This window comes from Gadus chalcogrammus, chromosome 6 (genome assembly GCF_026213295.1).
Source record: "Gadus chalcogrammus isolate NIFS_2021 chromosome 6, NIFS_Gcha_1.0, whole genome shotgun sequence".
Taxonomy (NCBI): domain Eukaryota; kingdom Metazoa; phylum Chordata; class Actinopteri; order Gadiformes; family Gadidae; genus Gadus; species Gadus chalcogrammus.
Window position 1 is genome coordinate 15,665,907 of NC_079417.1, and position 27,281 is coordinate 15,693,187.

A 27,281-nucleotide genomic window follows, 5' to 3' on the forward strand; every position below is an offset into this window, starting at 1 on the left:
TCCCCATGACGGGTTCATCTGTTCCAGCTGTTGTGTCCCAGTTCTGCGCCAAGTGGTTTTTGGCCACCCAGGTTTTCTTCTGCCTGTTGATGTCCATCTTAAGGCAACTTTTGTGCTGTGGTCCTGCTCCATCCTCAACCCGTCCTAGCCATTTCAGACGTAATCTTCTTGCTGAGGCTCCAGCTTCCTGGAGTATAGCCATCTAGTTATCTGATCTAATCAGATAGCTGATCAGATATCTGAACTAATCAGATATCTGATCTAATCAGATAGCTAGTTTTAATTGGTTAGCATGATTCAGAGATGAAAGCTCAATACTAGCATGTTTTCTACTAACAATGCCAAACAGAAGTAAACAAGTACTGTTTTTCACGCAAATGTAGGTAGGCAGCCACAACACTGTTCAAATTACTTTTTAACTGTGCATGCATGACCTAATATTTTTTATGTGAACATGTAAAAAATACCTATTAACTATACAATACACAAAATATTCATACAAGTGGTTTGAGAAGCCATGTGGTGTCTGTAGATGTAAAACCATGGTGAGTTTGAATATTAAATGGAGACATTTGGTTGGATTATAAAAACGCTAGATTTATTTGATAAGAGCTTCTAACTACAAATTAAATAGCGTTTTCGAAAATCAATACAGAGGGCAGACATTATAGCAGACATTTCACCCATGCTACAGTATAAAGCCACAACACACACGATCCCAATACATCAGTAGAACACTGCTCACACAACATGGTCACTCTAACCTCAAGCAATTTTTTTTTCAGTGCTTTTTCTTCCACTCTTTTGCATCTTCTTAGTACAGTAGTCAGCATTTGATCACTGACAACTAGTGACCACCTCTGCCTCCTGCCTGCTATGGTTTGGTCAATACGTTCTAACATACAATAACGTCCAGCTCACTGTTCTACAGCCTACACAATATTGTGCACACACACACACACACACATAGATATCATACATATTGACATAGCCACGTGCGTTCATGCTCCTAAAGTGCTAGCTTTAGATCAGATTGTGGGAGCTACTTTGGGTTTTGTATAAGCATGATTGTGATGTGGCCGTGACATTGACTCCTTTTTCTTTTAGTGGTCCTTTAGCTTGACACTGAATTATGCAGTGACATTTCAGTGGTTAGTTTCTCCTAAAAAGCCACAATACATTCTACAAAGGTAATGGTATTCCCCTGCCCTCCGCCCCCCCCAACCAAAAAATGTGTGAATTGTACGAATTGTTATGTGCATAGACTGGTTTCAAGGTGTTCAAACAGTCCCTAAAAATATAGACTGTACAGCAATCGTTCGGATGTGGGAAAGAGTTGGAAAACGATATGTTAGTAAATAACCAATTAGAACAACTGATGGGTCATGAAACACCGAATTATGTCAACTAAAATATTGGTTTAAAACCACAAAAGTGTGGCATTTAGATATGCTTGAGTAACTTCACTGTATTGCATTTTTTCTAAAAAATATTGATTCAAATGCAGGTTGAAAATATTACAATAAAATCCAAGTAAAACACCAAAGCAAAGTACGTTAATAGCAACAATTAGAAAATAAAATCCACAAAGAAAATACACCCACAAAAGGCAGTTAGAATATAACATTTACTTGGATACACAATTTTTTCACCAAATGTATATTGTTAAATAGGTTGAACAAACATGAAAATAAAAAAAATGGACACTTTGAATATGTACTTTTATTTGACTCAAGTTATTGTCTAATATACACATGTATGCAAAAGTTGAAATAGTAATTAAAAAAGCCTAAGGTACAGTTCCTTCAACGCAAGAAAAAAGGACCGACTGCTACCAAAGCTGGAACAAAAAAGTTCAGAGAGGAAAGGTAGTGTAGTAAAGGTTTTCCAGGGCTTTAGGAGGTAGGTAGCAACAGAGACCGGCAAGGGCCAATAAACCTGAGAAAACACGCAGTTAGTACCTTATACCTCCAGACATAACAAACTAAAACAAACGCATGAGTTAACATTTACCCAATCACAAAGATTGAGGGGATTAACCTCAAGAGCTCTTCTAGACTTAAACACTGTGGTGGATCTCACCAAAACCAATCAACCACTTACATGTTTGTCTCGGCTAGGTAGGCTCGATACACCACTAAACCACTGAGACGCCATGTGTTCACGTCTCACAAGAAGCAACCACAAGGGTATCAGGACTTCTGTAGTAGCACTTGTTTTGTAAAAAAAAAAAAAATTTAAACTGTAAACTAATTCTGTGGCTAGCCATGCCACAGAAATGTGTGTTCTGCATAAGTGAGCTGTGATGTTCTCTTTTCACCTCTGCAGGGCCAATTAACTTGCTGCTACAAACGTGGGAACACGAGTTCTACAGTGTTCAAGGTGCCCCGGGTGTAGTTTCTGGATGTTGGAACAGAACAGCTTTAGTAGCAGAGTGCAAACTGTGAAATGTTGTGAACAACTGAACATTAATATCAGCATGTAATGATATTGGTGACTTTGTGAGACAGTACTGCTGAGAGATCTGTTAATGTGAGACGGTGATGCAATCATTGTGCCTACAACACACAGTAAAGACGCAACCAGGCGGTGATACAAACGGGTCGATAGCAATTCCAACATGTGCAAGAAAGTATGTGCAAAATTCAGCTGAAGATATTTGTGAACAGATGAATCAAGGCTGGCTAACCCTAACCATGTACAAAAAGTGAAAGAAATCATTGTCTAAAAAGAAAAACATTTTAGTGCTGAAATTGTGCATGAAATCACACTTTTTGCCCTCAGTATTTTCTATAGTTTTGTGCATTAACGTACCACAAATAAATATGCCCATTGGAGCCAAACTAATTACCTATTTTCTAAAGAAGGCACCAAGATGCTAGCTTCAAAGTTTCCCCAAGATTACACCCACCCACACACACACCCGCAAACCCCCCCCCACACACACACACACACAAACCAACAACCACACACTTGATCCCAAAGAATATTCAAATATTCATCCATGACTGTACCAAAATAAAATAAAAATAGAAATAAAATAATTTAAATCAATTAAAACCATTAGCGAACAGTACTACGACAGGGCAAATTGAGAAGCCCTATTATGAAACAATGAACAAGTATACAATAGCGGTTGATTACAGCCGGGTGGAGTTACAGTTGATTAAGATAAGTTAAGAGACTTTGGTGTGCATCGGTAGCAGAAGCCCAGACCTAGTGTTATACATGCACTCTGTCGCCGAGTACCCCCCCTCACACACAGGACAATCACCCGCCTCTCAACTGCGGACTCCTCTCCTGGAGAAGCACAGTTCCAATCCAATAGTCTCCCCTCGCCCCCCGAGAAAGACCCGACCCTAAACCAGCCAGGTTTCTTACATCCCCCTCGTTCCCCCACTAGAAGGTGAGTCTCTTTGCCGTGATGAAGTCCTCAAGGTGGACCCTCCCTCCGCCCATGAGGCCGAAGGCAGGGTACATGGTCCCGGAGCATTCCACCTGCCTCTCGTAAAGGCACCTCATGGTGTCGGCGTCGTAGAAGTACACGCGGCCCGCGTCGTAGTCCAGGCACACGCCCACGCGCTGCGGCATGGGCAGCACGCGCTCGCTGGCCGCCGTGGAGACCAGCGCGGAGGAGGAGGAGACGGAGGAAGCTGAGGCCTTGGGGATGAAGAGCTTGCCCATGCCCAGTGTGAGGAGGGTGAAGGGCTGGGAGAGCTCGTAGCACGCGTCCTCGCTGCCACTGTCGTGGCCGCTGTCCTGGTCGTACCTAAAAGGCACACGTTTTTCTTAAGTTAATGGTTAAGTAAAGCATCGGACAATTTGGTCGTGTACATTGTCTTGTTGTTTTATTTTGGAGGAACCAAGTCAAAAGCTAGGACTCTCAGCAGGAAACCGTTGGATTGCCTACTCCGGGCAGGAAATGAGTCCTTGGCCCAAGTGAGAGTTCAAGTACCTCGGGGTCTTGTTCGCGAGTGAGGGTACTATGGAGCGTTAGATTGGCCGGAGAATCGGAGCAACCGGGGCGGTATTGCCTTCACTATACTGCACCGTTGTGACGAAAAGAGTGGTGAGCCGCAAGGCAAAGCTCTCGATTTACCTGTCGATCTTTGTTCCCTACGCTCACCTATGGTCATGAGTGATGGGTGACGACCGAAAGGACGAGATCGCGGCGACAAGCAGCCGAGTTGGGTTTTCTCAGGAGGGTGGCTGGCGTCAAGCCTTAGGGATAGGGTGAGAAGCTCCGCCAGCCGTGAGGAACTCGGATTAGAGCCGCTGCTCCTCTGCTTAGAAGGGAGTCAGTTGAGGTGGTTCATCTGGTAAGGATGCCCACTGGGCGCCTCCCTAGGGAGGTGCTCCAGGCACGACTAGTGGGGAGGAGACCTCGGGGAAGACCCAGGACTAGGTGGAGAGATTATATCTCAACACTGGCCTGGGAACGCCTCGGGATCCCCCTGTCAGAGCTGGTCAATGTGGCCCGGGAAAGGGAAGTCTGGGGCCCCCTGCTTGAGCTGTTGCGACCCGAACACGGATAAGCGGTTTGATGAGGATCATTTCTGAATTCGAAAGAAACCTTTTTGAGCCTTTTTGCAAATTTGTCCTCTTTCTGCAGTATGTTATGAACTTGCATGTTCCCGAGTACGCCCGTCGTCTCAAAGGTTTATTCTGATACCGTTGTGTTGCTTTAAACCATGTGTGTCAACAGCATGAGCCATTAGTAGGGGAAATAACGTTTCCCTTCCAGTGTCTACACGGCTTGATGTTGTGAGGAGGGCTTTGTGCGCGGTTAAGCCGTTTACAGGGTTATACCGGGCCTCTTGCATCACAGGATTAGGCGCGAGTCACCCAGACTTGTCCCTCAAGCAATTTTTGTTTGGGCGTGTGCATGCGGGTGTTTGTGTGAGTGTGTGTGTGTGTGCGGAGGTGTGGCTGGATGTTTTGTTCTCAATGGCGTTGGAATTTTGCAAGAATGTCATGTTCGTCAAAGGTTTGACACACATTTCATTTGGGAATCATTAATACAGCATACATTTCTCTTCACACATTTGATGGTGGCGTACCTAGGGCTGCTGGTGTCCCTGGGGTTGTGGAACCACTCGAGCAGCTTGGTGTCCGAGGCCACGCCCACTTTGACCATGTAGGAGTGCGCCTCCACCCGGAATGCCCAGAAGTGACTGCGAAGCAGAAGAGCACCTCTTCAGCAAAACCATCACAGCGAACACCTCGACCCTCAGGAGAAATCACCACCAATCAACGTTTTTTGAAACTCCATTAGAAGGGACAAGGAAGAGGCTCTGTGTGAAATAAGTCACCGTATAGGAATGCTGAAATTTATATCAAAATAAAATAAAAAAAGGTAATAGACTAAAGCAAATCGTAATCCTTAATAAATCATTGAATAGACGGGATTAGCTCAAGGGATGTATCTCAACAGCCCTGAAGGGATCGGGGCTGCGTCAATGCCTAACTAGGATTGAACTGTAACACTCAGCAACAGTCCAATGTCCGCATTCAGTCTCCAGTCGACTTCAAGGGGCAAAAGCCAAGAGTGTCTTCCCCAACCTCGTGGGGCCAGTCCCCTTACCGTCCTTGGGTGATTCCCATGTCCCCTATGATGTAATCCAGGCCGACATAGCTGCCAGTCTGCACGCGCTCCGAGGCGAGCAGGAAGGCCATGCCCGCCTGGCTCTCCACGCTGTCGCGCCGCTTGCTCAGCACCAGCCGCTCCGCGCTGAAGCCACACTTGTCGTTGAAGAGGAACCCGAACGCTGCGGAGACAGACAGTCGGTTAAAAAAAAAACAATTACACGGTTAAAGACATGCAAGGATATCTGTCCCAATACTGCTTCCACGCAAGAACACTGATATCCCCAAAAAACTGATGACATGGATTGCCTGTTTGTGTAAAATATTAGTCTTCCCTTTTACCTAGCTGCCCTGTTGCATTTAATCCTTTTTTTTTATAATAAATTAATATATAACACTGAATAAATATTTTTTTACTTAACATGGTAGGTTTCACAGGCTGACACAAGAGGGCGCTGCAACACAAGACCCTCGTCTGGGAGAGGATCAGATGGCTGTGGCATGTAGGCCTACCTCAGGCAATGCAAAAATCCATGACCTCACTGCTTACTCTTACTCACCATCTCTCGCGTGCATGAGGCATTTATAGACCTCATCTGTGTGGAATCAAACATGCGCTTTAAATAGCTTCTAGGCCATAGGCCGTCATTAGCATAACATAGAAACATGTAGGCCAACAGAGGCTAACACCTGCTCACTGGACCGTCGCATGCAGTCTGAACAGATCACATGGGGGATGGGGGGGATAAAGAGAGAGGAAGACCCAGTTTACTTCCATATGACGGGGGAAGTTGTTAGAAAGAGAAACTACACGTTCCAACTCTGGGCCTGGATTATCACGAGTTACGAGAACTAGACTTGCTCATGGGGCTTTGGGGAATGGGGAAGTAGCACACAAATATAAAATAAGGCTTTCAGCAACTATTTCCATACTCTTAATAAATGAGAATATAGAGGTTTATTTTACAAGTGTAATAAGTAATGGCGCACACACACACACACACACACACACACACACACACACACACACACACACACACACACACACACACACACACACACACACACACACACACACACACACACACACACACACACACACTTGTGTGCTAGTGCACTGAGCATGTCAAAAGCTGGCCAAGCTTGCCAATCAAGATGACATCCGATTCCCGGAATGTAACGTTCGTAGAGAACCACGCCACCTTTGTTTTTTCATCATGTTGGAGAAGCAGCCCTCCTACATGTTGGCGTTTTATTGTATTTCCTGGTTTCTCTCCATGCTCCCCTTCCCACCGTTGTCCCAGCAGTGCAAAACATTCCACCCCGTTATTGCAGCTCAGTGAGTCCCTCCTGTCCCCCTTACAAGAGTCACCGAGCGGAGGAATGTGGCAGTGAGCTGTGAACGCTACACCAGAGACACACTGTGATAATGTGCAAAGTAAGCGTGGCCATAATCACAGAAGGGGCTACGACTATGAGCGGGTATCAGGATCCCCTTTGGGTCAGGTTTCCCCACCAGGAAACGTTGAATGCGGATTTCTCTAAATATATGCTGCATTCTGGGAAGAGCTTCGAAATCCAATTCGAGTGTCAGCCGTTTGAAAGCTAATTAAATTCCTGCATCAGACCTAGATTTAACTGGCCATTCTGAGTGCATCGGCGATCAAACGTGCACAAAAGAGCAAGTCGAGCGCACATAAACTAGTGCTATTCATTTTTTGCCAGTAGGGTTTTCATATTGAGACTGGAGCGTGGTGTAAAAAACCAAAAGAAGCACCAGAGATGGACGGTCACGATAACAGTTCATTAATAGAGAATGTAAAAAGAGGTTTATGTTTTGTTTTTTTAAATGGGTCTATGCCAATGGGAGGCACCCTAGCGAGCTTTAAATGTAACGGACAGATGCAGACCGAACTGAGGCTCAACGGTTCCTGCTCAAAGCAGAGAGGAACAAAGGGAGGGAGGGGGGAGAAAACAAAATAAACTATTCCAAAATACAACCAACTTTGGTGGCCTCAGCTGTCTGAAATCCAAAAGGTTGTCGTCATGGTGATTTGCTGGATAATAGAATGCACAGTGGGAAAGCCCAAAAAAAAGCTAATAAAAGTAAATTAAGACAGTCTTGCTAGGCTGTTGTTCCTGAAATTTGGCACGCATGATAACTCAGACATGCCCAGAGAACTAAAGTGGATATTGGGGCTCAGACTCAACCTTGGTCCAATGAGGCCCAGTAAAGGGGACCGATCCTACAGTACAAAACAAACGGGCCCCCTCCGGAGCAGAGGGGACCTTCTGGGGAGTATCAACTAGCTGTATGGATTTGAAAAGATCCATTCCGCTCAGACCCCATCGATGGCTCGGTAAACTAGGTGAAAGAGGAGCACACGCAGTTACCCAACGACAAGGGGACCACACGACTCACTGCATTCCTGTAGAACAGGTAAAACCTTGTCTACCAAGCATAGTTATCTGGTCCTTCAAAACAAAACCCATCCCATCGTCACCTGGGGCGGGGGGGGTGTGGAAGGTGACCTCCGGGCTGTAGGGGCTGTACATGGAGCTACGGCAGCTCCGGACCCTGAAGGCGTACAGGCTGTCGGGCTCCAGGTCACAGACTACGGTGCTGGCGCCGTAGACCCGCTCGGTGGTCCTCCAGGACCCCGAGTCCACACCGTCCTCCTGAGGCGGGGCTGGGGACTGGCCCGGGCCCCCAAGCCTGGATGGAGGATAGGGAGGACACGTCAGCAAAGGTCATTACAGATGGAAATACATTGCAAATATAACCGACACAACTTACTAGGCTCTGAATTGTGGTTATGCAATTGCCCTATAGAGTCTTAAAATGATGGCCGCCCTACACACACACCCGACAGATTGCTAACCTGCGGTATTCCAGGAGCTGGTGGTCCGTAGCTATGTGGTCATCAGAAAGCCTCCAGCAGATTGTGGCTTCATTGTAAACTCTGCTACGTGATAGGTCAATCAAAGGAGGGTCAGGGACTGATTGAAAAAAAAAAGAAAAAGGAGAAGAGAGTAAACATTTAAGAAAAACAACCTTCCATTCAAAGAAAATGTGTAGATTTCTACTAGTGCATTTACATGGTTAGCCCCCGCAAAGCTGTCCTGCACTTATATGAAACAAAAGCTAAGAATCATTCATTTTTTTTCCAATTCAAGGTATCTAATCTCAGATAACCTCTATAAACACATCACATGATTAAGGACGTATTTTGCCATGATCAAAAACTACTCAAAACATCTGCAGAGATGCAAAAGAGAAAGTCAATGAGAAAATGGCAGAAAATAAAAATCAAAGGCAGAAAATAAAAATCAATTCAGTGCCTACAACCCTTGGCAACAGCCATGGAACTAAAGGAGGATGTATTGAGATGATCTGGACAGGATTGAGCTGCTTAATGGTGTTTGCTAAGAGGTTCCCGAACAGACGGATATACAGACGATGCACTTTGTACAAAGAAGAAGCCCTCATTCATTTCAGCTCCACTATCTATCCTTTTCCAGTCATCTCTGTTCACTTTCCAACCCCAAGACCGAACCCAATCACCGTTCACTCCCCATTTCCTGTACATTATTCTCATATCCACACAAAAACTTAAAGGATTTCCATCAGGGAGCTAGTGTGATTGTTCTCTGGGTTCGACAATCTTCTTTCCACTGCAATCTTTGTCCTCCTCCAAGGCTCGTCTGAAAGAACCTCAGCCAGTCGCGCCCCCCCACACAGATTAACTCCCCCCAATAGGAATTTCTCCTCTTATAGTACATTGCAGTCACTTTTCCACACACACACACACACACACACACACACACACACACACACACACACACACACACACACACACACACACACACACACACACACACACACACACACACACACACACACACACACACACACACACACACACACCTCAGCTCCCCGCCAGTCACTCTACTCCTAAATTAAATTCCCCCTTTGTTTCGTTCAAAACGGATCTCCTTCCCATCTCCAGTTAAATCCCAGTTGTCATCACAAGCTGCCTTCGCCTTACTGGAAGACGACTCCAATCCAATCTGACAAAGTGAAGTCGGTTTACATTAACTGACATCACCTATTCGGCCATAAAGAGAGGATTTGAGTGTGGTGATACACATTTCATGATTAGTTTCCTTTCCAAAGGGCCGGTGCGCCCAGACATGCCAGTACTGATGTTAAACAGCCTACTAAGAGCCTTAATGTAAAAACTCTCAGAATACACTGCACGGCTTGGAGAATTACTCAAAGAAACTTAATAATGGCCTTTTATAATTACTTTCCACTGTCAAAATCTGCAATTTCCTTACACCCATTTAATTAGTGAGGGCAAACAATTAAAAACAAAATATACATAATATGCCAAATCTATTTGTACCACGACTGACTAAGGATGAGTCGGCTTGCAGTCCTTTCTACGTTTCCTTTGTAATATTTGTAACAACGAGGCTCCACCTCCTAATTATTTAAAGAGGGAAGGGAAAACATAACTGCTCATCAGCCAAGTACCCCTTGAGCAGTATTGGTCTAGAATGGATAATGGTTCCGGTCTGACCAGAGATCCCACCAAGGCTCGTTTAAAAGCCACAGGGAGACGCTCTCTTCCTTTTTCTAGGTGCTTGATGGCTTTCCTGACAGCCAGTGCGGCTGGTTTTCGGTTGCCTTTCACCAACATCGTCATGTCCTTCCTACCACAATTTCCAATAAACAACAGCAAGGCCAACATGGAAAAGTTCGGGAACCACATGAAATGCCATTGAAAACAGTTTGCCAATTTATAACATTTTGAAATGTACCAGGGTTGGAATGAGGGAGTCATAGTGTCTGCAACATGACATTGTGACCCTGCCCTTTCTTCAGAACCCTTCCTAGAAGTTAAGAATTTGACACGGCATTTACCATAGGAAAAACATCTTACAAAGGCTCTACGCCAAAAGCCTTTGGTAAGGATGATGCCAAGGTTGTGTATACTGGTGAACAAACAGATCCTTATGCGTAGTATGGGAGAAAACATGGATCAAACACACTTTTTTTTTTTAGAACATAATAAAAAAACATTCCATTTTAGAAACTATTTTTTCTATTTATTCCATCGTATTTCCAGTCACCATTCCGACACGCAACTGATAATTGATGAGCAGCAAATGTGTAAAGACACCTTGCATAGAAGCTTATGCAGTCAGTTCATTGACTAGAATGTAATCTAGTTCTAGTTGTTCAAATAAGTGTCTTTGTAACAAACTCATTCTCGGCAATGTATTCATGGCCAGCAGTTGTATCCTGCAATATACAGCCCCCACAAACACAAGCAACCTTAAAATAATTTCCATGGACTACCTCCTAGCTGCACTCTGCATAATGAACAATTACGTCATAATTATAAATAACTTAAATTATGAAGTTAAATTATCCCCGAGACTCCGGGGTTAAAGCACATCCATCAGCTCCCCTGCAGGCCAGCTGTGGCGGGCTCCACTTTCCATTAAGTACTTGCTGACCATTAGGTAAAAGCGCATTGCTCCTTGCCAAGGAAGCATTTTGCATACAAAACCATTGACCAAGTCAAATCCATCATCAATCCCTCTTTCTCTCCTCCTCATGCATGGTCATCACGGAAACGTAACCTCTTTTTGAGGAGAATAGCCATACTACATTACGATTTTAAGATTAGGTTGGATTCTATGGGGGGAAACAGGAGGAGATTCAAGCAGTGGACATGCCAAAACTATTTCCCAAAAGTGCATGACTTCAGTTTGCACAAACGATTCATGTAATTTGTTAATGGGCTTCCTTTAAAAGTCAGTTTCCAATATATACACGTGTTTAGGGCCAAAAGGTATATACACACACATGAAATATCATCAACTCCAATGTTCAACAAGTTCAGCAGACATGCTAGCCGCTGTTAAAAGTACAGCTTTTATTGTTATAACTTTAATTCAAAAATAATTCATTCAAAGCGAATATATTGGACCGACTACTTCTTCTTACTTGTATCATCTAACTGTTTAGTTACAATGACTAAGTGCCGTTTCTGAAGGTGTGTTGTATAAAGTCAAGATTAACTTTTGTAATCAGTAATATATTTGAACTTTGCACTATATAAATTTGATCTGGTACGGGTTTGAATCACAGTTTCAAAACAACTCTTTGTACTTAATAGTTAGAAACAAAGGCAAATCAAACGATAGATAATATATACCATTTTGTTGTCAGCATCAATGGTGTTCTTATGGTTAAGGAAAACTTTAGTTTCCCCCGAGAGCAGTCAGAGATGCACAGTGATGTGCATGTCGTCAAAGGGTCACCATGGTAGAAAAGGTCAGAGAACACAGTGTGTCTTCATCTTCAGAAAAACAAAGCTTCCCTTTTTCATTCTTCCTTCCATTCTCTCATGAGCAGGCCATTGACAGTACATCACATTTTCCTCTCAACCACAGAACGCTAGTGAACTCCACAGTACATGACTACACCACAAAAACATGTGCCGTGACCCTTCCTGTCAGGGAACCATGTAAACACATATCTCCATGGCGCTGAATGCAGTTTTCTTGAGTGAACTGAAGGTCCATGGTTTGTGTTCCCATTTAAAATCAACCCAGGAGTGCCAGCCATGCATGCCGCATGGCTATGCTACCCAGGTTCCAGGCCAAGTCATAAAAAAAAAAAATAAGGGAAAAAAAATCTAAAATATCTTGAAATGAGATCAAAAAGTAGCACTCGTTAGGGCCATTGTGATTAATTCCTATTAATCATCTGTGCTTCTTTTTTTTCCTATTCTTTGTTTCGTCTAGCCGCCCTACCTGTTCGTAGGGTTACCTAACCTTAACCTTTGTGCCTGGGGTATACCGGTCACAAGGGAGCAGGGATCCCCCTATGCATTCTTCTGCTTGATGAGAACAAATGGTTGGTAAACATTATTTGATTTGGTCATTGACGATTGCACTGTGGGGAGGGTATGAAACTGTTTAAATTGCTCTGAACCAGTATTCTGGGCTCCTTCTGCTGGAGAGGAGATTAGTGTATGCATGCATTAAAATAGGTTAATTGTCTACAATTGTCTTGTGTGCTTTTTTGCATTTAGAAGCCTGATTGCATGATCTCTCCTAGACGCAATATCTCTTAAAGAAATGCCACGACAATATGCTTATGAAAAAGGGATCCTTCTAGTTATTAAGAATCCAAGTCCAATTTAGATGACACACACACACACACACACACACACACACACACACACACACACACACACACACACACACACACACACACACACACACACACACACACACACACACACACACACACACACACACACACACACACACACAACCAACCTCCGCCGAAGCACATCTCCTTCAGCAGCATCTCCTCTTTGGACGTGTCCAGCACAAACTCATCGAAGCAGGGGTTGGACGCAGGGTGGAAGGTCCTAAGAGACTCTGTGGCCCTCTGGATTCTGAACACGCACAGGAAGTTGATTTAGTAAGACACAGAAACGTGAGGAAAGATAGCTTGAAAGACCGAGACATTCGATCCGTCTGTGTACAGTATAGGATAGTAATACTGAAACAAACCGGGAAGGAGCAATATGTTTGTGCTGTGTCATATTATAACATGCACAGGAAGTGATGTCAATAATGTGGGGACCCTAGCTCTGCGAGTTGACCATAGATTACATACATTGTATAACAGTTACACGGCACAGTAGTCCAGGTTAAATCACATAATATGATCAACATCTATTGGAATTTTTGAAAGAACAAGAACTGTAATAAACCGAATGAGTATGAAAGCTTGTGTCTTTGAAAACGAAAGCCCTCCAAATAGTCAAAGCTGCTAATGGAGGATCAATTAGCCGGATTAGCGAGCGCTACATTCCTGCACATGCATTGGTTAAACTCTATTTACGGTCCATGGCTTTCCTTTAGACCCTCTGTTAATGCCACTAGCATGGCGGGTCTGCCCGTTTAACCGACAAGAGCGGGTTTTCTGGCAACCGGGCGGATTGCTGGTTAGATCCCAGCAACTTTTAACCAAGTGTCAGTGTGTCCCTGAGCAGGACAGACCACCCTAACTACCCCTGAGGAGCTGACTGTCCCCTTGGATGGTAGACAATGCGGTCATTTTATGAATGTGTGAATGAATGGGTGAATGTGATACACTACCAATTGCAAAGAGCTTAGAGTGGCCAATGGTTATCAAAAAATTTGCTATAATCACAGTCCGTTTGAAACATGCATCAACACTGGCCAGTCATGCAAAATACATAATCAGATCTCCCCGCGCTAAAATAACCAACTGGGCTAAAATTCCAAAGGGTCCTAGAAAAGGGCAATGCCAGATTAGGCAGTAAACCCAAATTTCATGACTTAACTCCGTGAGGTTGAATGCATTCAATTAGGCGTTAAACAACACATTTTAAGCTGTTAAATAAATACATATAATTAAAGTGTTTTTTACAAGAAGACCGTTCTTGGTAACTTAATTTTCAGGCTACAGAAGCGGCTTTTGAAAGAAATGTTGCAATGGATAAAAAGAAAATGCCTTTTCATGGAAATACACCAGTAGGTCCCAGTCAGCCCTAAACCTCAATCTGCCTCGGTGGGAATTTAGAACTACACACAGAATTATTATACTATCTTTAATTTATAAAACACAGTAATCAAATGTTGACACATGTATCCACTTCACACTAGTCACACTACTAATGTCTATAATGGGTTTTAAACATTCTAGAAATCTACAAACATACTCCTCACAAAGAAACAAGTGTAACGTTCTCTGCAATAACTTAAACGGAAAATTAATATTTCGATGTCCTCTCAATTCAGCATGCAACCAGCAAATCTGTCAGGCTAAAGCCTCACAACAAAGAAAGGTGTATTTTTATGCATCCGTTTTATTTTTATTTTTTGCCAGTTAAAATGTTTCTTACTGTTCTATCGGGGATGACCCAGAGTCTCTTTGCGCATGTTTGCCAGTGTTTGTTTGAGAATGTATGTATGTATGCGCGTTTAGCTCTTCTACTTTTACAGCATAATGGTTTTACAAAAGTTTTGTATCTTTTAATTGTGATGGCTTGAAATGCTTAGACACTTCCATGATTTCATATCTGTTGCCTGCCTCTATGTTCTGGTTTTGGCAAAGAGAAGGATTCTCGGTTTGCAGCATATGTAGTGTTGTTCTGTCATTCTTTTGCCCGGCTGTTCAAGTCATTCTCCTCCGTGTGTCACTTTACCTCACGTGCAGCTGCTTGGCCGTCTGTACAAAGCACGACTGGTCCGTCTCTTTCAGAACCTCTTGAGCGTAGCCTACCAGGCCACTGTTCTCCAGCATTCCCTGGTACTCCTCCACCTTGGAAAACCAACAAGCACTTTTTTCCCCAACGCCGCATACACCAATTTTAACTACAAGAATGTTGTTCCATTTCCTTTCATTAATTTATTTTAAACTTAAACTCAATTATTCATCATTTACTTCATGCCTGCCCATGCAGCACCAATTGTACTCAAATCCATTCCAAGAAGGAGAGATACTTCCCTCTTCCTTCTCCAAGATTCCTCTATTGCCAGAGTTTTCCTTGCTCTTACAGGGCAGGTTATAAAAGGTTATGAAGTCTGTCACTGTGATATACACACGCGCCCTCCATGGAACAGAGGGATGCACTCCATCTCAACCCGTCACCCAGTTTGAGACCATACCTGGCCCTTTAGCTGGTCTAGGCGTCGGTTGCGTGACTGATCGATGGACCGCAACATCTCCGTCTTCCTCTCCTGCAGGGTTTCGAACAGCCGGTCGAAGTGCGCGATGGCCTCCCGCTCGGAGAGCTGCCCATTTTCCTGAGAGAGCGGGCGACGTACAACAATGCATTTTTTTTTGCTTTTGGAGCTCTTTGAATCATAAAATCGTTTTCGGAAGAATCATTGGAGTTTGAAGAAGTCAATCATTGGAAGGCCCAAGTTGGTTAGGCCAATAAAGTATTGTAACAGACTGCCATCTGTACGGCTGGACAATACCGACAGTCAGGGATAAACACCAGAACAATGTCCCGTTATATAACCTAAACAAGGGGTGGCTGCATGCAAGTGAGTATTCCTTGTTCTAGTAGATACTTTGTACTTTGTACGTTAATCACATTGCGGGACAAAAGCACATTAGTACAGAAGCACTGTAAATATCGAAAATACGAAAAACATTAGGAACCGATTCAGGAATAACAATACCATCAATAAGCCTCCGTTACCACTGACACTATGGACTACCATTTGTCTTTGAGCAGAGGATTTATTTCTAAAAACATGTGTAATGAGCCAATTCTTATATTTACAAAAACATGTGTAATGAGCATGTAAGCACCTGCAGCAGGATACATTTATGCTGCAATACGCATTTAAATGTACTTCCTTTACCTCACTTCGACACCCTCATCGTGTAACGTTTCAGTGTCATCTCATGTGAATAACACGCCACGCATTCAAGACTGCAAACAGTCATACTTGTTTTGACATGTTTGCATAGAACATGTTTAACACAAAACAAATGGCCTTAAACAGAAAATGTTTAAAATGCAACACATGTTTCAGGCAATGGGTAGAGCTCACTCCCAGGGGCTGGGAGTGAGCACATGACATGCTATTAAATCCTATGCCGCGGTGAGTCAGCGGTCTCTTACCTCAGTCTGCTTGATCAGTACATCCAGATCCGAAATCTGAGTCCTGACCTGGTCCTCTTTACTGATGAGGTAATGGATACTCTTGGCCAGTTTCTCCTGCAGCAGGAAAACATCAGGAGAGATGGAGTGAGCCAACCGTAACGTAATCAATGCACTGCTGTCGTGAAGAGCATACGATAAACAACACGATGTCAAAAGAAAACTGCAACAAAGAATCGATATTTGCTACTGCAGCAGATAATATAAATCAATGGAATCTTACGGGGAAAGTGATTGCAAAAGGAAAGATATTTCCTTCGCAAGAACTCGCACTCAAGAGATTTGACTTTGGACCAGACATCCGATACCAGTCTTGAAACAATCAGGATACAACACACCAGCACAAATTAAAGCGTACAAACGATCTTATTAAATATGTAGTACTTTGGGCCCTGGGTCTATGTGGAGGATCTGATTTCAGGCACAAACAGCCAAGCGTCATCCAGCTGGATCAGGTGATTAAGGGGCACCAGATTGAAAGGGGCTGCCCAGCTCTAACCTACTCAAAACATTTACTTCAGTGTTAATTGATCCTCCCTAGAAAAAGACCCATCCCCTACACTGCCCTCAACCCAGAACCTTCCCCATCACAAGGCCTTAAAAAAACAAACTGATTGAAATGGATTCACTCCGTCGACAGCCAAAGTCTGGGTGCCACTGACCAGCGTCTGACGGCTTGGCTGGCGAGTACGGTTTTCAGTTTCCAAACAAATAGAATCTGATCGGCAAGAGCTGGGCACCGGTCGGCCATTAATATTACAGCAGGAGGGGACGCAACCCAGCCTCACCATGGCCACACTAGTCCGTGGCAAGGAAAGCAGAACCAGTGTAACAGGATGTGGCTCCAGGTGGGTGGCTTTTGTCCCAAACGGGGGGGTTGAATAGAACAGGGACACGCCCGTTACATTATCCATGGATCACATCGAGGGTGTGAGTTCCGGATTGATCAACTCTCCTGAACCATTGCAGGCATAATCGGCCGTAGAGTCCCCCTTCTTATGGGTGTGTGGTGTGCAGAGGGGCGTATTGGGGCTGGGTTGCATCCCCCGCCTAAATGCACAGCAACACTGACATACATTGGAATGCCCTTCTAACCAGCAGTGATGGGATTCCCCCAGCAAGCAGAAGTGTCAATGTCCAGTTGTCTTTTTCCACCCAATCCTAGTTGTTTTCCTTCAGACAAATCCATAGCCTGGGTGAGAACACTCCTATTGGCTGAGAGAACATGGACAGTTCTGGGGGAGTGGGGGGGGGGGATCCGATCAGAGCAGGATCGGTTTTCAAAAAGGTTGAGGCTCAGCTGTACAACATTTGACTCGTACACCCTGGTCTCATTTCACACAATGAATCAAATCGTGTGACGGGCATCAACCTTTGTGTCAAAAACATCACGTACATTCTAGACATCTGTTCCTTCTAGAGGAGCTTCCGATAAGCCACACCCATATGTCATACCCTCTGACACTGCATCTCTCCCCCCCCCCCCCCACCCCCCTCAGCTGTTCCGACAACAGGTGGTGGGGGAAATCAGCCGACCAGTACCTTGAGAATCTTGTAGGCACTGCTCATGGAGGTGACTTTGTGGTTGGCGTGGGAACCGCCCAGCTTGCAGAGGTGACAGACGGGCCGTCTGCAAACCTCACAGTACATGTTCACCTTCTCCATCTCGTGCTCCGGACACATGAGTACCTGGGGGTCACCGGGGGGACATTAGACCAATCACGCCAGACAGATGACAAAGAACAGATGGATTCCCTGGAGGGGGATGAGGGGGTCCTACCTTGGGCCTGAAGTTGGTGGTGGGCCCCACGTACTCGTGCTGGGCCTTGGGGGTTCCCCAGGGGTGGTTCAGCTTGAAGCACTCGTTGCAGTAGCTGGCCTTGCAGTCCATGCAGCTCTTGGTGGCCTCCTGCGGCGCCAGCGGCGGCTTGCACACGTTGCACATGATGGCCACGGCGGCGCGGGCCGCCTGCCGGTAGCGCTCCACGATGTTCTCCAGCGTGAAGTTGCGGAACAGCATGCTGATGCCGCGCTCGCCCAGCTCGATGTCGTGCTGGCAGCCCGGGCACGGGATGGCCGTGACCCGGGGGGTCACCGAGTTCCTCCGCCAGCCGGGGGACGACATGGAACCTGGGACGGAGGGGGGGGGGGGGGGGGGGGGGGGGGCGGTGAGCAGGCGTGAGACGAGGAGACGACGAGAGACTGGTCCCCATCTAAACAGTCTTGGCTTCGCTGATTTGAAATCTTTAGGAAGCTTCAGATCTAAAGAATCATTTGACTTTTGCAGAGCCTTATCATAGGTGGAGGGGCCACAATCGTGGAAATTCACCACGAAAATGGCATCCATTAAGCCAATGTTTTGAGGGTCCAAGATTGCTTTTGAGGGGGCAATAGTCACCAGCATGAAGGTGGTGTGTGAGCGGGGCACACAACGTGTAAATGGGGTCTGTTCTCATCTCCTCCAACCCACACCCTTTCCCAGCTGTAGAGGACACAAGGGTGTGAGTGTTGTTGACTGAGGTCACAAACTCGCCCAGCCCTTAGGTCCCAACAGCGGTCAGAGAGAGGAGACGCACTGTTTCACAACATCAGGGAAAAGTAGGGCGGGAGCCAAGGGTGGATGAACATAGTCAATCAATCAAGGGAAAAGCACCAATGGAAACCAAGAGCACTCAAAAAGGATTAAAAACAGGGGGAGATAAAAAAAGTATTGCGTGTGTTGATGCCGAACTGGACAGAGGCATTTGCATTCTCTCCAGACTCAAATAAATGTCTGCAAGAATGACGATGAATGATCAAGAATAACAATGTAGCATGACGAATTGATACGATGATAAATCGAAATCAAAGAATATTCAATATTGGAATCATGTGTCCAGTTCAATGCAGCAAGACTCATTTAAATAACAGACCAAGATATCTCTTAAAGCAGAATTGCTTTTAATAGCATTATACATACACACTTGGCAACTACACTGGGCTCGTCACTAAGGTGGGGGCATAGTAACAAGGTTCAGCAACCGTGGATACACAAGGGAATATATCGCACAAAGAAGCAATAAGGAAGTTCACGCACACACACAGCACATCAAACAGCAAACTGAAAGTGATGAAACAGCAAGCCAAAAAGACAAGCCATTCGGGACAAATAAATGTTTCAAATACTTCAGGTCTAGAGAGGATATGCATAGGTTGGATTTTTGTATGAAATTGATAAGCATTCCATACACAGCGTTCCAATATTAGATGAAATATTTGAACACATTTCCAAAACAAAGGCTGAGGTACAACTAAGGAAGGGCATTTACAAAACAGAGCAAGCAAAGCAAAACATCCAACATGTTTTGAGTTTAATGTGTGTGTATTGCAACACCATTTGGATATAACCCCTTTTAGGCCGATATGTGGACCGAGTTGTGAAAATGCAAGAGACCTGATGATAATTATGCAAATCATACAATCCACACACGCACACATAAGCGCAAATGAATGTGCCGGTATGCGTGTTTGCATGCTACACTCAGACTTGGCTTTCAAGTTAGGGCTGGTCAGCGCAAAAAGAAAATAGATCTCTGGCTAACGCACAAGTCTGTGCTAGTGCGCGTGTGTGCTCACGTGTGCATGTGTGTGCGTCTGCAGCTCTGCGGATGGGAGGGGTGGTGGGGGGGGAGCCAAGGGCGAAAACTGACTAGTCATTACGGAACCGGTACATTCTGGCTGGGCCCCGACAGCACAAAAAAAAAAGGGGCGTTGGCACCGAGCTCCTTCACTACATCATCGGGAGGAAAGTCTCTCCATACCTATTGCTACAAAAAGGACACGAGGCTACCCGACAAAATAGCATCAGCCCGTCTTAAATCTGAGAACAATTCTGGTACAGAGCGTTCGAAACAAGTCACGGGTAATTTCACCTATAATATTTGACCGTTTGATCATAGCACTGTGGTGGGAGGAGGATAGGGACACCTCTCCTTTAATCATGCAGTAAACGCATCAGGGAGAACGCTGTATCAACAGGGACCATGACCGCCCTAATCTTTAAACAAAGGCGCCGGTTGCTTTGTTTGGTGTGCCTCGTTTCCGAGGAGTTCTGTGGGACCACATGATTAGTGGGCTTGTGTCGTCTGTCAAATCCAGCTTTTGTGTGCACGCGTGTGCCAAGCCTAATCATTTTTTGTTTTTTTAAAGCAACAAGTGGTGAATAAACGGCGCTTATACCCTGAAGGGACACATTAGTTACAAGAGGAGAAGCTATGAGAAATGTCTAAAACAAGCCCAAACAGTTGCGGTATTTCTCTTACGTGCTGGTAAGCCTAGACTCTGCAAATTCATTTTAGGCTCCGCAGCACAGGGACACACACACACACACCTCTATTTTTCTCTCTTAACCTATCCGTCTCCTAGACTAAATACATAGTTCTCCATTTTTGCTCAATTTTCCTGTTTCCTTCTGCCCCGAGTCATCCCCAGACTTTCCCCTCACAACATTTCATCCAGTAGCAAAGCACAAATCCCAAAGGGACGCAAATCGATAGTGGAAAGCAAATCTCTCCCAGTCAGTAGAGGGTACCTCTACTGCAATTCATGCTAGCAGTGAGGCTACCATGACTTGCCTTGAAATAACCATCAAGTCATAGTTTAATTAGAATACGAGGGTATAAAAGGGAATGTTCAGCTTACTAATTGAATGAATAAGAGAAGATAAGTTGCATAAATAGGTGTGGAAACATATGTTTTAAGCAAGATGCGTTCATGAGTGGAAGAAACTAACGTTTGCTTTATAAGCAGTTAGGCGTAGAAGAAGCACACTGGGCTCACAGGAAGGGGAGGTCGGGGGGGGGGGGGGGGGGGGGGGGGGGGGAGACTGGACTAGAAGGACTGTACTCACTACTTAAGCTACCCACAACATGGTGCCCTCGTCTACCTCGATGCCCAAACGACCTTCTCGCTGCGGCTGGAAGCAACGGCAGAAAGGTGAGGTGAGCACAACACAAAGAAACAAACATGGCAATGTTGAATGGCAAGACTCAAAACACATCTCCGTCAAAACAGTGATGGACATAAAAAGCCTTGGAGTTGATGCTGCAAAATAAAGAATAAGTGAGAAAATCATCCGAGCTTTAAAACACAAAAGATGTTATACAGTTAGGCACAGAATGGATGCTAAAAAAATTACATTTTAAGATGTATTATGGGATGAGGAGATGAAAGCTGTCTCTTGAACCTTGCATTCAAGATATCAAGTCCCAACAAAGGACCATAAAAACGAATCGCATTAAAGAAAAATATGTCCTGTTCAATATAGGAAACCATGTTTGCTTTGCAATCAAAGTTTTGCTGAACACAGCTACGCTTGTTTGGAACCAATTGAAAGCTAAAAATAACACCACATCAAGTGAATTTGTAGGAAATTTCCTCAAATGTTTACAATGAACGCTTACAGTCAGTCATTCTCATCTCAATTGCACACGTCAAGAATCAGCTGCCAAACTAATACACAATTTGGAAATATTCAAAATTGTGAGGGCAAGCACAGCCAAACAGATGCGTCTGCTTTGTTTAGACCCCAGTCACATAAAACCCCTCACGAGGAGAAACTCAACTCCGCCGATGCTACAGTCAGCGCCTCCCTCGGTCCCAGCCTGGCCCTGCTGGGACTCCTAGCAGGATCATGCTCACCAGTGGTCTGGTAAATATAGCCAGCTGGCTATTCTTTCTCCTCGTCCAGCTAATCCTTCGTTGGTTCGTCCTTGCAATCAGGTTGCGTCACCATGACGACCAAGGATCTGATCTCCCCACCAATAGGGCGTGACCTTCTGGCGTTAAAACGTGGGGCATGTACAACAGGCAGCCGGTGGGATGTAATGTGCTCAAGTTCTCTCAAGGTTTTGAAAATAACATTAACTCGGCATGCTTGATAATCTGGTGAACATGTACATGGAGTTTAGTGGTAAGCCTGTTCTGCATAGTCCCAGCCGCAGCCCATGTGGACGAACCAACGCTCGGTTAGCTTAGCCAGAGGTAAACAAGCTTGTGTTGGAACTGTAGATGAATTTGGAATTTTAGTCAAAGGTCTGTCTGGTACTGATCCTCTATGGCTACTTCAACCCAAATGTAGCACTTGACATTTTGCCCTTGTAAATAGACTCGATTCGGCCTATGATGAATTGACTCATTCATGACTGAGGGAGCTAAAATAAGATCTATATGGTCTGCTTCCCAACAGATGAAAGCTTTTTGGAAACGTTTTCCATTAAATCTCGATTTTGCCCTCAGTCCATCATCATTTCGACCTTCAAAAATAAATTGTGATACCCAACGTGATCCATAAGAAAGTATTACAGACGGTATAGACAAATCAAGTCCAAACTGTGCATCATTGTGGCTGTGACCAGGCGACAGGACAGAGGTACAATTAAAGGGCAAGTTCATGGAAATGGCGAGTGTCCCAGAGCTCTTGGGGAAGCAGAAAGCAAGCCTTGTCCCACGACTCCAACCGGCTTAGACGTTGACCTGCTCAAGCACAGTCCCAGCAATGCCATGAGGGGGAAATTAAAAGCATATTGTATCACTCTCTCACACACACACCTTTACACTGAGCTGAGTCGTTTCTAATGAGTAGAAATACCTCACTGGAGCTGAGAGGGGTGCTTTGTTCAACACCATCCCCCCCCCCCCCCACACACACACACACACACTTGGGTCGTGTAAAAATGACAGCAGCTTTCTCTTTCAATGTAAAAGCAATATGAATGAAAGAAGAAATGAATAGGAGCTAGCATGATTTCAGGGGACCTGCTATGGAAACTGGATGCCCGGGGGCCAGTGGAAGGTAGACAGCCAATTCATTCAGGGCTTAATGGGGGATTGTTGATTCTTGGTCATTAAAACCAATCTGAGCTGGCAAGTTGCTTGCGTTCCATACAATACAGCTTCGGGTGGTCTGTGGTTGTTCTGGGAAGAAGCCAGGTCTGGATTTGGGAGCAGTGATGACAGATCATGTCAAGTCAACAGATGTAGAAACTATTATTTTCATTGTCGGTTCCATTTATACTGGAAAGGAGCTACAAAACAATCAACGATACTACTTATATCTAATCTTTCCTTTTGGTAAAAATTGTGCCCCGTGGGCATATTTCCCCATTACTCCCTTTGGGGAATAATTAGTACACTTCCCCATCCAAAAAAGAAAGGGTTAAAGTAGATTAAAGACCAGATTTATTCTGGATTTTCTTGAAAATCTTGTTTTATCGACTTTGCACAGAGCCTTTGTAAGATAGAGGAGTCCAAGCAGGTTTGAAACGTCTCCTAAAAACTGAATCAAATGTAAGTATAAAGATAATTGCATGAAGAATACCCAACACTCAGGAAAAAGCAGAGTCATGCTCCATTATGGCCAGGATGCTCAGCGGTAGACGGTGTGTTAATTTCCTGAAATAGGAACAGAGCTCCAACCAGAACACGGTTCCAAATACAATGCTAGGGTTGGACTGGCTGAGACAGAAACCCCCCAGTTCAGACTGTTACTGCCATTACCGATACTGCACATCACCCTTAAGTGAAGACCATTTCAGCTTGGAAAAGGTCAACGTTTAGTCATGTCCAAGACCAACTTTCCTTCGAGGGGGGAGTTAAATAAAATGAACTCCTCAATCAAGAACTTAACCAAAAAATATATAGATATGACCCCAATTTAAATCCTTGGTTTCCTTACCCCGGGACCCACCTGATCGGACTAGCCGGTCCAGTCTCTCCATTGAGGGGGAGGGCACCCTGGACCGGGGGCTACCGGGCATGGAGCACTCCGAGCCGGCGTCGAACGAGTCGTCGTGGCTGAGCATCAGCAGCTCGCGGACGCATTTATGACAGACGCTGTGCTGGCAGGGCAGGATCAGCGGGTGGGTGAAGAGTTCCTTGCAGATGGGGCAGATGAGCTCCCTCTCAATGTTCTTGATGGGGACCTGGGGGTGAAGGAGAACCAGCAACAAAGGTGTCAGTTGTCCTGCTATTTCAGCTGAGAATAAGGTCGATGGACCTTTTATGTTCTTCAGAGGTCTCAGAATAAAAGATATAGCAGCTAATTACTTTTAAGAGCACCATGAATTGACTTAGATGCAAAGTTACACAAGGGTTTTGATTAACAAAATACTAGGCGCACAGGTCTGTGTAATATTTGACAAAGTTGGGGGACTGCTGGTTCTCTCCATAGTTAACCCTGATCAAAAAGTGCATTCAGACAACACCTCAAGTGTATCGACAGTGTCCATTACATAACAGCAGAAAATTACAAGTATATGAACGAACAGCTGCTTTAGTTCAACCGCTTATGGTGAGATGCGGAGGAATACTAAAAAGGTTGTTAGGCAATAGAATCCATTCATAAAGTAGCCAATCATAAGAGCGTCGTATGGCGCCACCTGCAATTAATCAATATGGTAAATAAGTAGATCGAAGTAGGCCTATACTGATATAGGCCTACTCGTACGAGTCACCACCAAGTATAATAGCCTACATTTCGGAACTAGTTGAGGAATTTAAGGAAGTTTAAAATAAGCCTGCCAGCACGACGTCCGGAGTGACACTCGTGTGTGTGTGTGTGTGTGTGTGTGTGTGTGTGTGTGTGTGTGTGTGTGTGTGTGTGTGTGTGTGTTCTCTTAACGAAACAAGTTAACAACCACCAACAACGAGAATATCCCACTTAGAAGACCACATAATAATATTCCTATGTTTATAGTTAATGCCAAAGTTAGAGTGATTGTTAGAGCGCTCGGACTAAAATAGCGAATGAATCACTCATCTCCCCCCAAATTAACGGATGTTTGGTCCACCACTTACCGCGATGGAGTTACGCCGCACTTCTGCAGCCATGGTGGACGTTTAAAATGCCCTTCAGAGCCCAAATCTCAACTTCTCCAAAGCGGACTGGAGATGCCAGACACCACAATCGCTCAATATGCGCTGAGGCGACTGAGAATCAAGGAGAGTGACGCTGCAGAGAACCAGGACGCGCTAGTGAATCAGCACTCGTTTCTGAGTTACAGTTTGGACACAAGCAGATTGAACACACTGGGCTCGGTGGCCAAGTGGGGCGGGTAGAAGACTCGGCGTGGGGTGGAAATCTGCATAGGAACAATGCTGGAGCCCGGTGGTATTCTAAAGAAGGGGAGGAACTTCGACTGGAGGGATATCAAGTTTCAATGCAGTCATGGGGAGTTTTGGGAAAATCTTATACCTCTCCGCAGCCGCCGATCCCCCAGCCTGGACCTCAATTAATTCATTATTGTGTAAATGAGCTACTAAGAGCACTAGGGGAAGGTCGATTAGGATTTAAAATCTCTTTCAGGCACATTCTCCCCTCTTTCTTTAGAGAGGCGTAAACTGATCTTATTGTTAGTTATTTGTTTATATAGCTTACTGGTTGATTATACATGCATGAGAAATTAACTAATACCTATGGAAAATATGTCTTAATTGTATTTATTTAGAAAGCTTTCGCATAATTCAAGTATTCTGATCAGTGTCAATGTCCCTGTGAGGAAATATTTCACAATAGAATGGCCAATTTTGATATTGTCTTTAAATTTGATTGGATGAGTAACAGCTCTATAGTAGGTAGGCTACAGTAGTACAAAGGCATTCAACGTAATAACATTTTTGGTTAACCGTGGCTAAAAGGCATGAACTCTCTCACTTTAATTCTTACACACACACACACACACACACACACACACACACACACACACACACACACACACACACACACACACACACACACACACACACACACACACAGTTGTGTTTGTTGCAATGGATTCTTAATCAAATTCAACGAATGCGCTTGATTTATATCTTATTACAATAACAATCAATCACTTGTGGCCATAATAGATCTGGCCCGTGTACGCATGTATCTCCTTCTAGGAGCCGGTGCATGGGTACCCTTTATCATAGCCGATTGCCAGGAGAATTTCTATAAATAGGAACATTCGCCATATTTATTTTGTAAATAGGCCAGAACAAACGATATGGTTTGCAATAACCTACTAATGCTTAGAATGTCAGACGCAGATCTAATATTGGGAATTACTATGATTGAATATAATAACAGATATAATATAATAACAGAATAAGCGTAAACCGCTGTTTCCAAACCTCGATCAAAGCGACAGCTCGTCAGCGGGGCCTCTAGGGCATTGAAACCAACATACCTAATGTGTCATGATCATAAATCACCAGCACGTCAAACTAAGCTTACCTCTCCTCTCTCTATCCTCTCCACGATACTGGCAAACTCCGTCATATCCTCGGAATCCGACATGGCTGCAGATTATTTCAGTGCAATAGAGATAACGGGTTATTTAAATGTAAAACAGCAAACAAATGGGAAAGCCCTTTAACACCTGAATAACAAGTCTATAGCGGTTTTGTATCGCACTAAAGACGATGACATTCAATCTAGTCGTTGATCCACATCCTATTTTCCGCGTGTTCCGTGTATGCCTGCTGTCTTTGCCCGTTTCTCTACAAAGGCTGCACTATATGGCCAAGCTGAAAGAAGGCAATTAGATTTTGGTTGGCATCATCTTGGAGTGCAAACCCCGCCCTCGTCCCCGTGTACTACTGTACATCTGTCAGAATAGACCCCAGGGTCCGAACGTACAGTGGGCGGTAACCTCTCTCCCCTACCAACCAGTCTCTGATCCGAATTTACGGTAGGCGGTGCCTATTTCCACTGCTAACCAATCAGTGATTGGTTGGTGACCAACCTGTACGTTTGGAACGTGGACAGAGCCACTACCAGCTGTCAGAATCGCGTGTACGCTCCCGCGTCTCTTATTGTCGCCTCCACCAGTGGGTGGCACGCCAGTCAGCTCATCCCTGGGCAGCGCCGCCTCGTCATATAGAGCTCTTTGTATCCGTCCATGACTGAAATTCACCCGACAGGAGGTGCCT

The 27,281-nt window shown here is 44.7% G+C and overlaps 1 protein-coding gene across 4 annotated transcripts; it reads right to left on the bottom strand.

The window, feature by feature from the left end:
* Window positions 1-574: 574 nt before the first annotated feature.
* trim36 (tripartite motif containing 36) lies at window positions 575-26,906 on the bottom strand. 4 transcript variants are annotated; one of them, XM_056592550.1, is made up of 13 exons: window positions 26,584-26,906; window positions 24,055-24,289; window positions 18,109-18,458; window positions 17,871-18,017; window positions 16,290-16,385; window positions 15,319-15,456; window positions 14,856-14,971; window positions 12,952-13,073; window positions 8,469-8,586; window positions 8,091-8,302; window positions 5,585-5,768; window positions 5,061-5,174; window positions 575-3,769 (listed from the first exon to the last, which is right to left on the bottom strand). In XM_056592550.1, exons 1-13 carry the CDS (start codon window positions 26,644-26,646, stop codon window positions 3,400-3,402), a joined length of 2,265 nt encoding a protein of 754 aa, XP_056448525.1. In that variant the 5' UTR covers window positions 26,647-26,906; the 3' UTR covers window positions 575-3,399. The 4 variants fall into 4 exon arrangements, with proteins under 4 accessions (XP_056448525.1, XP_056448524.1, XP_056448526.1 ...); XM_056592549.1 differs by having other exon boundaries at window positions 24,043-24,289; XM_056592551.1 differs by lacking the exon at window positions 26,584-26,906 and adding an exon at window positions 25,164-25,558 and having other exon boundaries at window positions 24,043-24,289.
* Between the last annotated feature and the right edge of the window lie 375 nt (window positions 26,907-27,281).